This window comes from Delphinapterus leucas, chromosome 9, assembly GCF_059928025.1.
Source record: "Delphinapterus leucas isolate spDelLeu-1000000601 "Yukka" chromosome 9, BTC_Dleu_Yukka2, whole genome shotgun sequence".
NCBI classification, from domain to species: Eukaryota; Metazoa; Chordata; class Mammalia; order Artiodactyla; family Monodontidae; genus Delphinapterus; species Delphinapterus leucas.
Window position 1 is genome coordinate 6,419,176 of NC_143137.1, and position 13,000 is coordinate 6,432,175.

Consider the following 13,000-nt stretch of genomic DNA (forward strand, 5'->3'; position numbering starts at 1 on the left):
ATAAAATAGACTTTGAAATAAAGACTGTTACAAGAGACAAGGAAGGACACTACACAATGATCAAGGGATCAATCCAAGAAGAAGATATAACAATTATAAATATATATGCACCCAACACAGGAGCACCTCAATACATAAGGCAAGTGCTAACAGCTATAAAAGAGAAAATCGACAGTAACACAATAATAGTGGGGGACTTTAACACCCCACTTACACCAATGGACAGATCACCCAAACAGAAAATTACTATGGAAACACAAGGTTTAAATGACACAACAGACCAGATAGATTTATGATATTTTTAGGACATTCCATCAGAAAACAGCAGATTACACTTTCTTCTCAAGTGCGCACGGGACATTCTCCAGGATAGATCACATCTTGGGTCACATATGAAGCCTCAGTAAATTTAAGAAAACTGAAATTGTGTCAAGCATCCTTTCTGACCACAACACTATGAAATGAGAAATAAATTACAGGGAAAAAAGAAACGTAAAAAACACAAACACATGGAAACTAAACAGTATGCTACTAAATAACCAAGAGATCACTGAAGAAAACAAAGAGGAAATGAAAAAATACCTAGAGACAAATGACAATGCAAACATGACAATCCAAAACCTATGGGATTCAGCAAAAGCAGTTCTAAGAGGGAAGTTTCTAGCAATACAGTCCTACTTCAAGAAACAAGAAAAATATCAAATAAACAATCTAACCTTACACCTAAAGGGACTACAGAAAGAAGAACAAACAAAACCCAACGTTAGTTGAAGGAAGGAAACCGTAAAGATCAGAGCAGAAATAAATGAAACAGAAAGAAAGAAAACAGTAGCAAAGATCAATGAAACTAAAACCTGGTCTTTGAGAAGATAAACAAAATTTATAAACCTCTAGCCGGATTCATCAAGAAAAGAGGGAGAGGACTCAAATCAATAAAATTAGAAATGAAAAAGGAGAAGTTACAACAGACACCGCAGAAATACAAAGGATCATGAGAGATTACTACAAGCAACTCTATGCCAATAAAATGGACGACCTGGAAGAGATGGACAAATTCTTAGAAAGGTATAACCTTCCAAGACTGAACCAGGAAGAAATAGAAAATATGAACAGACCAATCACAAGTAATGAAATTGAAACTGTGATTTAAAATCTTCCAACAAATAAAAGTGCAGGACCAGATGGCTTCACAGGCGAATTCTATCAAACATTTAGAGAAAAGCTAACACCTATCCTTCTCAAGCTCTTCCAAAAAATTGCAGAGGGAGGAACACCCCCAGACTCATTCTACAAGGCCACCATCACCCTGATACCAAAACCAGACAAAGATATCACAAAACAGAAAGCTACAGGCCAATATCACTGATGAAAATAGAGGCAAAAATCCTCAACAAAATATTAGCAAACCAAAGCTAACAATAGATTGAAAGCATTATACACCATGATCAAGTGGGATATACCTCAGGATGCAAGGATTTTTCCATATCCACAAATAAATCAATGTGATACACCACACTGACAAACTGAAGAATAAAAACCATATGATCAACTCAATAAGTGCGGAAAAAGCTTTTGAGAAAATTCAACATGCATTTATGATAAAAACTCTCCAGAAAGTGGGCAGAGAGGGAACCTACCTCAACAAAATAAAGGCCATATACAACAAACCCACAGCAAACATCATTTTCAATGTTGAAAAATTGAAAGCATTTCCTCTCAGATCAGGCACAAGACAAGGATGTCCACTCTCGCCACTATTATTCTACATAGTTTTGGAAGTCCTAGCCAATACAATCAGAGAAGAAAAAGAAAGAAAAGGAATACAAATTGGAAAAGAAGTAAAACTGTCACTGTTGGCAGATGACGTGATACTATACATAGAATATCCTAAAGGTGCCACCTGAAAACTACTAGAGCTCATCAATGAATTTGGTAAAGTTTCAGGATTCAAAATTAATACACAGAAATCTCCTGCATTCCTATACACTAAAAACAAAAGATCAGAAAGACAAATCAAGGAGACAATCCCATTCACCACTGCAACAAAAAGTATAAAATACCAAGGAGTAAACCTACCTAAGGAGGTAAAAGACCTCTACTTAGAGAGCAATAAGACACTGATGAAAGAAGTGAAAGACGACACAGATGGAGAGATATACCATGTTCTTGGATTGGAAGAATCAATATTGTGAAAATGACTATACTACCCAAAGCAATCTACGTATTCAATGCAATCCCAATCAAATTACCAATGGCATTTTTTACAGAACTAGAACCAAAAATCTTAAAATTTGTATGGAAACACAAAAGAACCCGAAGAGTCAAAGTAATCTTGAGGGGAAATAAAAAACAAAAAACGGAGCTGGAGGAATCTGACTCCCTGACATCAGACTTCAGACTATAAAGCTACAAGAAACAAGACCACATGGTACTGGCACAAAACAGAAATATAGATCAATGGAACAGGATAGAAAGCCCAGAGATAAACCCACACACCTGTGCTCAACTAATCTATGACAAAGGGGGCAAGGATATACAATGGAGAAAAGACAGTCTCTTCAATAAGTGGTGCTGGGAAAACTGGACAGCTACATGTAAAAGAATGAAATTAGAACACTCCCTAACACCATACACAAAAATAAACTCAAAATGGATTAAAGACCTAAATGTAAGACTGGACACTATAAAACTCTTAGAGGAAGAACACTCTTTGACGTAAATCACAGCAAGATCTTTTTTGAGCCACCTCCTAGACTAATGGAAATAAAAACAATAATAAAGAAAGGGGACCTAATGAAACTTAAAAGCTTTTGCACAGCAAAGGAAACTATAAACAAGACAAAAAGACAACTCTCAGAATGGGAGAAAATATTTGCAAATGACACAATGGACAAAGGATTAATGTCCAAAATATATAAACGGCTCATGAAGCTCAATAGCAACAAACCAAATTCAAAAATGGGCAGAAGACCTAAATAAAGACCTAAAGACCTAAATGTCTTTCTCCAAAGAAGACATACAAGTGGCCAAGAGGCACATGAAAAGCTGCTCAACATCACTAATTATCAGAGAAATGCAAATCAAAACCACAATGAGGTATCACCTCAGACCAGTTAGGATGGGCATCATTAGAGAATCTACAAACAATAAATGCTGGAGAGGGTGTGGAGAAAAGGGAACCCTCTTGCACTGTTGGTGGGAATGTAAATTGATACAGTCACTATGGAGAACAGTATGGAGGTTCCCTAAAAAACTACAAATAGAATTATCATATGACCCAGCAATCCCACTACTGGGCATATACCCAGAGAAACCATAATTCAATAAGACACATGCACCCCAATATACATTGCAACACTATTTACAATAGCCAGGTCACGGAAGCAACCTAAATGTCCATCGACAAACGAATGGATAAAGAAGATGTGGTATATATATGCAATGGAATATTATTCAGCCATAAAAAGGAACGAAATTGTGTCATTTGTAGAGACGTGGATGGACCTAGAGACTGTCATACAGACTGAAGTAAGTCAGAAAGAGTAAAACAAATTTTGTATATTAAGGCATATATGTGGGATCTAGAAAAATGGTACTGATGAACTGGTTTGCAAGGCAGAGCTGGAGACACGGATGTAGAGAACAAATGTATGTAAACTCAGGGGCGAAAGCGGGAGAGGGGGGCATGAATTGGGAAATTGGGATTGACATATATACACTAATATGTATAAAATAGATAACTAATAAGAACCTGCTGTATAGCACAGGGAACTCCACTTTGCTGTACTGTAGAAACTAACACAACATTGTAAAACAACTATACACCAATTTAAAAAAAAAGGAAAGAAAGTGAGGGGATGGAAAAAGTCATTCCACACAAAGGGAAATCAACAGAAAGTCAGAGTGGCAATACTTATATCAGCTTAAATAGACTTTAAAATAAAGACTCTTACAAGAGACAAAGAAGGACAATACATAATGATCAAGGGATTGATCCAAGAAGAAGAAAAATTATTGTAAATATACATGGACCCAACATAGTAGCACCTAAATACATGAAGCAAATATTAATGACATAAAGGAAGAAATTGATAGTAACACAATAATAGTAGGGGACTTTAATCCCCCACTTATATCAATGCACAAGTCATCCAGACAGAAAATCAATGAGGAAACACTGGCCTTAAATGACACATTAGACCAGATGAACTCAATGACATATAGAAAGCATTCCATCCAAAAGCCACAGAATACACATTCTTTTCAAGTGCACATGGAACATTCCCTAGGTTAGATCACATGCTAGGCCACAAAACAAGCCCTGGTAAATTTAAGAAAATTGAAATCATATCAAGCATCATTTCTGACCACAATGCTATGAGACTAGAAATCAACTACAAGAAAAGAAACTAAAAAACTCAAATACGTGGAGGCTAAATGATAGTCTACTAAAAAACCAATAGATCACTGAAGAAATCAAAGAGGAAATGAAAAGAATACCTAGAGACAAATGAAAATGAAAATATGGCAATTCCAAACCTATGAGACACAGCAAAAGCAGTTCTAAGAGGGAAGTTTATAACGATGCAAGCTCACCTTAGGAAACAAGAAAAATCTCAAATAAACAAGTTCACCTCACAACTAAGGGAATTAAAGAAAGAAGAACAAACAAGACGTAAAGTTAGGAGAAGAAAAGAAATCATAAATATTAGAGCAGAAATAAATAAAATAGACTTACAAAACTACAGAGTAGATCAATGAAACTAAACAATGGTTCTTTGAAAAGATAAACAAAATTGATAAGCCTTTAGCCAGACTCATCAAGAAAAAAAGGGAGAGGGCCCAAATCAATAAAATCAGACATGAAAAAGGAGAAGTTACAACTGACACCACAGAAATATAAAAGGTTACAAAGGATTATAAGAGACTACTATGAACAGCAATATATGCCAATAAAATGAACAACAGAGAAAAAATGGAAAAATTCTTAGAAAGGTACAATCTCCAAAGACTGAACCAGGAAGAAATAGAAAATATGAACAGACCAATAACCAGTAATGAAACTGAAGGAGTTATTAAACGACTCCCAACAAACAAAAGTCCAGGACCAGACAGCTTCACAAGTGAATTCTACCAAACGTTTATGAAAGAGTTAACAGCTCTCCTTCTCAACTGTTTCAAAAAACTGCAGAGGGAGGAACACCCCCAAACTCAGTCTATGAGGCCAGCATCACCCTGATACCGAAACCAGACAAAGATATCACAAAGCAGAAAACCACAGGCCAATATCACTGATGAAAATAGACGCAAAAATCCTCAACAAAATATTAGCAAACCAAATCTAACAATACATTAAAAGGATCACACACCACGATCAGGTGGGGTTTATCCCAGGATGCAAGGATGCCTCAATATATGCAAATCAGTCAGTGTGATGCACCACATTGACAAACTGGAGACTACAAACCATACGATCACCTCAACAGACGCAGGAAAAGCTTTTGATAAAATTCAACACCCATTCGTAATAAAAAGTCTCCAGGAAGTTGACATAGAGGAAACATACTTCAACAAAATGAAGGCCATATATGACAAACCCACAGCTAACATCATACTCAACAGTGAAAAGCTGAAAGCATTTCCTCTACGATCAGGAACAAGACAAAGATGCCCACCTTCACCACTTTTATTCAACATAATTTTGGAAGTCCTAGCCACAGGAATCAGAGAAGAAAAAGAAATAAAAGGAATCCAAGTCAGACAGGAAGAAGTAAAACTGTCACTGTTTGCAGATGACATGATACCATACATAGAAAATCTTAAAGACGCCACCAGAAAACTATTAGAGCTCATCAGTGAATTCAGTAAAATTGCACGATACAAAACTAATACACAGAAATCTGTTGCATTTCTATACACTAGCAATGAACTATCAAAAAGAGAAATTGAGAACACAATCCCATTTACCATTGCATCAAAAAGAATGAAATAGCTAGGAATAAACCTACCTAAGGAGATAAAATACCTGTACTCTGAAAACTATAAGACACTGATGAAAGAAATTAAAGATGACACAAACAGAATGGAAGATAATACTGTGTTCTTGGATTGGAAGAATTAAGATTGTTAAAATGACCGTACTACCCAAGGCAATCTACAGATTCAATGCAATCCCTATCAAAATGTCAACGGCATTTTTTACAGAACTAGAACAAATAATTTTAAAATTTGTATGGAAACACAAAAGACCCAGAGAAGTGGAAACAATCTTTTTTTAAAATTCCTTTATTTATTTCTCTTTATTTATTTTTGGCTGCATTGGGTCTTTGTTGCTGCGTGCGGGCTTTCTCTAGTTGCAGCAAGCGGGGGCTACGCCCCATGTCCCCTGCCTTGGCAGGCGGATTCTTAACCACTGCACCACCAGGGAAGTCCAGCCAAAACAATCTTGAGAAAGACAGTTCTGGAGGAATTACACTCCCTGACTTCAAACTATACTATTTAAAAAGCTACAGTAATGAAAACAATATGGTATTGGCACAAAAACAGACACATAGATTAATGAAACAGAACAGAGAGCCCAGAAGTAAACCCATGCACATATGGTCAAAGGAGGCAAGAATATACAATGCGGAAAAGACATTCTCTTCAATAAGTGGTGCTGGGAAAATTAAACAGCTACATGTAAAAGAGTGACATAAGGACATTTTCCAACACCATATCCAAAAAGAAACTCAAATTGGGTTAAAGGCCTAAATGTAAGACTGGATATCATATAATCCCTAGAGGAAGACATAAGCAGAACCCTCTTGACAGAAATCGCAGCTATATTTTTTTGCATCTGTCTCCTAAAGCAGAGGACATAGTATAAAAGCAAAAGTAAGCAAATGGGACCTAATTAAACTTCAAAGCTTTTGCACAGCAAAGGAAACCATCAACAAAACAAAAACACAACCTAGAGAATGGGAGAAAAATATGTGCAAATGATATGACACATAAGGGGTTAATGTTCAAAATATAGAAGCAGCTCATACAACTCGACATCAAAAACAAACAACTTGATTTTAAAAACAGGCAGAAGACCTGAATACACAGTTTCCCAAAGCAGACAAACAGATAGCCAACAGGCACATGAGAAGATATTCAACATCGTTAATCACCAGGGAAATGCAAATCAAAACCACAATGAGAGATCACCTCACACCTGTCAGAATGGCTATCATCAAAAAGAACACAAATTACAGAAGTTGGTGAAGATGTGGAGAAAAGGGACCCCTCCTGTACGTAACTTAGTGCAGCCATTGTGGAAAACAGTATGGAGGCTCCTCAACGCTAAAAATAGAAGTACCATGTGACACCACAATTCCACTCCTGGGTATATACCTGAAAAAACAAAACAAAAACAAAAGCTCTAATTTGAAAAGACACATGCACCCCGATGTTCACGGCAGCATTATCTACAATTGTCGAGACATGAACGCTACCTAAGTGTCCATCAACAGATGAATGGATTAAGAAAATGTGGTATATATATAGACACAGTGCAATACTACTGAGCCATAAAAAGAAAGAAAATTTGCCATTTGCAAGAACATGGATGGACTTGGAGGGTATTATGCAAGTGAAATAAGTCAGAGAGAGAAAGACAAATACTGTGTAATATCACTTATATGTGGACTCTAAAAACTACAACAAACTAGCGAATAGAACAAAAAAGAAGCAGACTCACAGATACAGAGAACAAACTAGTGGTTACCAGTGGGGAGAGGGAAAGGAGAGGGGCAATATAGAGGTAGGGGACTAAAAGGTACAAACTAGTAGGTATAAAATGAGATATAAGGATATACTGTACAAAACAGGGACTATAGCCAGTATTTTATAATAACTATAAATGGAGTATAACCTTTACATATTGTACACCTGTAACTTATATAATAGTGTCCACTAACTATACTCCAATTAAAAGAAAACACAATGAGATATGAACTCACACCTGTTAGGATGACTACATCAAAAAGCCAAGAAATAACAAGTGTTGTGAGGATGTGGAGAAAAGGGAACCTCATGCATGTCGGTAGGAATATGAATTGGTGCAGCCACTGTGGAAAACCAAATGGAGGTTCCTCAAAAAAATTAAAAATAAAACTTCATATGATCCAGCCATCTCACGTCTGGGTATTTATCCAAAGAAAATGAAAACACTAACTAGTAGAGATATCTGCACCCCGATGGTCATTGCAGCATTATTTACAATAGTTAAGATATGGAGACAACCTAGGTGTCCACTGATGGTTGGAAGAATAAAGGAGATACACACACACACACACACAAATAGTATTCAGCCACAAGAAAGAAGAAAATCATGCCATTTGTGACAGCAGGGATAGATCTCAGGGCATCATGCTAAGTGAAATAAATCAGACAGAAAGACAAATAATGTACAAACTCATTTATATGTGGAATCTAGACAAAATAAAAGCCAGGCTCATAGATACAGAGAACAGCATGGTGGTTGCGAGAGGCGGGGGTTGAAGGTGGAAGTGGAAGAAATGGGTGAAAGGGATCAAAAGGTAAAAATAAGTAAATAAATAAGTAAATAATAAGTAAATAAAATGAATACTCGTTGCAATGTGTATACACATATATAAGCTCATTACAGGCTCATATATAAGCTCACATATATGCGTCAATACCAAGCTTAGAAATATTGTTTAATTGATTATTGAATCTACTGAAAAAAATGCACGAATTTTATTTTATGCAAATTAAAATTCAATAAAGCTGAAAACTCCTGCTTGTCCCGTACTGTTACCTGGGATACCTGTAACATGCTGTATATTATGTGTCGCAAAAAAGGTTTGACATTTTTGAGAAAGATATGTAGAAGCATTATCGGTTTTTATGTTGTCGGGAATTTCCATAACAGCAAAAGCTTCTAATAAATGAGTTATTAGAGCATCAGCTTTTTCAGAAGATAATGGAGTTGCCCATGAAAAATGAGAGTAGGTATCTACAGAATGATGAATATATTTTAACTTTCCAGAACCAGGATATTGAGTTACATCCATTTGTCAGATAGCATTAGCAGATAAGCCTTTAGGGTTCACTCCAATATTCAAACAAGGTTGATTAATGGCAGCACATTGCGGGCATGTACGGAGAATAGTTTTTGCTTGTTTCCATGTAAGATTAAATTTATTTTTCAATCCTCTGGCATTAGTATGATATCTGTGATGTTCTGCTGTAGCTAATTGTACGGTACCCACTAAAGTATCAATAAAATCATTTCCAGCTACCAGTGGGCCGGGTAAATGAGTATGAGCACGAGTATGAGTAATATAAAGTGGTGCAGTACGTAGTCTAAGTATCTGTTGTAGTTGCAAAAATAAAGAGTGCAGTTCCGATCCATCATTTGGGATAAAAGCGGTCTCAATATTTTTAACTGTAAATTCCACATACTGTGAGTCTGTAATTATATTAAGAGCAATTGGATAATCTTGTAACAATAGTATTACAGCAAATAGTTCTGCTTTTTGAACTGAAACATATGGAGATTGTAACACCTTTTGATCATGACTGTTAGCATATCCTGCTCTTCCTGTTTTATTGGCATCAGTAAAAAAGGTTGGTCCTATAACAGGATCTGATTGAACTATTTTTGTCAAAATCTGATTAGTCTTTTTTTAAAAATTGTAAACGTTTATCAGAAGGACAATGATTATGTATTTTGTCTATATAATGAGCACAGGCAATTTGCCAGTTATCCTCCAGCCGAAAAAGAGTTTGTATTTTTTTGTTTGGAAAAGGGATTATAAGTTTATGTGGATCCTGACCACATAATTGTCTTAATCGTAACCTACCTTTAATAATAACATCAGCTATTTTTTGTACATAAGATTGCAATTTCTTTTGAGCTTTATGAGCTAAAGATATCCATTCTATGAGATTATCGTGTTGTTGTAGTAATCCAGTAGGGGAATGAGGAGTATGAAATACAGTAAGTCGTAAATGATCCAGAGATTCAATCCGATCCAATTGTGCATCATGTATATGTTTTTCTATCCATTTAAGTTCTTGTTCCGCCTGGGGAGAAAGTTCACGGTGACTATTCAATGCCGGATCGCCTTCCAAGGTGTGAAATAAATTTTGTAACTTATAAGTAGGAATTCCTAGGCTAGGACGTAACCAATTAATATCTCCTAGTAATTTTTGAAAATCATTTAATATTACAAGAGAATCTCATCTAATTTGTACTTTCTGAGGAATAATCTGAGTATTGGTTACAATTTGTCCAAGCTATTGCCAGGGAGCACATTTTTGAATTTTTTCAGGAGCTATCTGTAAACCCCATTCTTTAAATTTCAACTCTGCTTGTTGTAACATCTGCTGTAATGTTTGCTGAAGAGGATGAGCAAATAGAATGTCATCCATATAATGGAGACTACGTGCCTCAGGATACATGTGACGTAATTCCTCCAGAGGCTGATTAACAAAAAATTGGCACATAGTTGGACTATTTAACATCCCCTGAGGGAGAACTTTCCATTGAAATCTCTGAGCTGCTTGTTCTTGATTTAAGGCTGGTACGGTAAATGCAAATCTTTCACAATCTTGAGGTTGTAATGGTATAGTAAAAAAAACAGTCTTTCAAATCTATAATCATAAGTTCCCAATTGCAAGGGAGCATTGCAGCAGATGGAATTCCAGGTTGTAATGCCCCCATTGGTTGAATAATCTCATTAATTTTTCGTAAATCTGTCAACATTCTCCATTTTCCTGATTTTTTCTTGATTACAAAAACAGGTGAATTCCAAGGGCTAGTGGATACTTCAATATGCCCTGCTATTAATTGTTCTTGTACTAATTGGTGTAATGCTTGTAATTTTTCTTGAGTTAAGGGCCACTGCTCTGTCCATATAGGGGTATCCTTCAACCATTTTAATGGTAATGCAAATTTTCGAGCAGTGGCCCCTATCCTAAATTTGGATATCCAAGCCCAGTATAATCTTTCCCTGTTTTAGTTACATGTTGGGAGTTCAGTAGCATTGTTTTTATTTTCTTCCAATTTAGCCATCAAATTTTCCAACTTTGAAAGTATATCAGAACTCTCATTCTGTTGAGAAAGTGGCATCCCATTTTGTTTGCTAGCTTGCTCCTAACCTTTATCGTCGTCAGAAAAAGCCCCTTCATCACTGGAATCCGAAAAATCCTCTCCTGCCTCAGACACAAGGGGAGGAGGCGGCGGAGGAAGGTCCTCTACAGGAGACTCACGGGGCAGAGTACGAAAAGCAGCAGAGTGATCGGGAGCAGGATTCGGACGCTGAGGACGCGCCCCATATTTACTTTCAGTTTCAGATTGTAATGGTTCCAGGGCAAGGGAAATTAATTTACAGAGAGACCAAACACGGACAGATATAAGGTCTCCATCATGATGAGCTTTTCTTAAGGCTCGCATAACCTGTTTCCAAACTCTTAAACTCAACTGGTTATGACTAGTAGGTTGAAACCAGTAACAATGTTCACGTACCAGCGCAAACAATTCATTAAAAGATTCTGGTTTCACTTTCACTCCTGAACTCCGTAATAACTGTTTCAGGAGTTTAATGTATTGAAATTCTACTGAATGGGAATTCCTCATTTCAGTTACTCTACTGTTGCCGAAGGTTTCGCTTACTCTGAGCGGACCAATTTCCCCTTCGGTCCCGCGATCACGCGATTACTTACCTTCAGGTCCCTGTTCGGACGCCAAATGTTGCAGTTTATCTTATGACAGGGTTTCCGAAAGCAACCTCATCACACGAGATGAACTGTGCCGAAGCACAGCAGTAGAGGGCTGCCGCTCGCTCAGGCAAAACAGCGCCGTCTGTCCTGCTGTGGTAGCTTTTATTTACGCATTATCTATGTTTACATCTTAAGACTCGCTTTCTTAACATTCCAGAAATGCCAAATCAGCAACATATGCTTTTATTGATTATATAAGCAACAGTGGGCTTTCTTGAAGACATGCCTTGCTTCGTCCTTGAGCTCAGAAGCAGCACAAGGACATCTCCTCGTGTTCCCATCATTCTGATTGTACTAAAGTAGCACAAGGACGTTTCCTTGTGTTCTGATTATACTGAGGTCATTTCATGGATCAGTGCCCAAAGCATCCAGGACTGCCTGCAGTCCTGGCTTATTCGCCCGCCCTCGGTTTGCCGAGGGGTGCCAGCCCCTTGCCTTGCAGAGGGGTTCTGGCCTATGGGTCACGTCTCCTTTCCATGTCCTCAGTTATTTCACTACACTTTAAAAGCCTAAACTTTATAAAGAAAACTTAACAAGTCAATTTTTTATCATTGCCTATTTTGAAGTAATAGCAACTTGAAATTTATCTTAGAATTTCTCTATTTCCAAGTTGTAAATGGCCACAAATAATTCTGTGTAAATATAAATATGTAAATGTTGCTCATTCTCTCTCATTACATTTTACTCCTATTTAACAGGAGATCAGGGATTTCAGCGTCCAGATAGCAAACTGGCCATATGCCAAGCTTTCTGGATAATGGACTGAGATCAATTATCGACCACAGACGTTCTCTTTCTGCAAACCCTAATAAAAACCAGGATGCCATAGACAATTAGGAGTATAAGTATCAGAGACAAGAGGTTTCAACAGATTTCTGGAAGGATGCATCGGAGCAGAACACCCACGGCCAACATGGCCCCAGAGAGGCTGTCCTGAGGTGCCCGTGGACGTTGACAGAAGCACCTTGGGGAGGTGGGCTTCAGAAATTTCCGCTCCAAGAGGATGGGGCTGTAGGGCTGAAAGCAGGGCATTCGTGGAAGAAGTGAGTATGAGACACATGATCCAGTCATCTCCTCACTTCCCCCTCATTCAGAACCTCACACTTCAAGGTCTCTCTTCCCGAGTGGGTAATTGAAGGAATCTCCCCTGAAGGTTAGAGCATCTCCAGAGAAAATCCTCTGCATTCTGGCATTTTGCATTCCCTCTACATAACAGCCTGTC

At 37.3% G+C, this 13,000-nt stretch overlaps 1 protein-coding gene across 2 annotated transcripts in view; it reads right to left on the bottom strand.

Moving 5' to 3' along the window:
* GIMAP4 (GTPase, IMAP family member 4) overlaps positions 1–11,831 on the bottom strand; it is a 32,169-nt gene extending 20,338 nt beyond the window's left edge. The window contains exon 1 of one of the 2 annotated variants that reach the window (XM_022577923.2): positions 11,722–11,831. Coding sequence is in view for 1 of the 2 variants with exons in the window: in XM_022577877.2 (XP_022433585.2) it covers positions 11,158–11,452 (295 nt within the window). In the remaining variant the exon portion in view is untranslated. Of the gene's footprint in view, positions 1–11,157; positions 11,468–11,721 lie in introns of those variants that run through there. The other variant, XM_022577877.2, reaches the window with a different exon arrangement.
* Between the last annotated feature and the right edge of the window lie 1,169 nt (positions 11,832–13,000).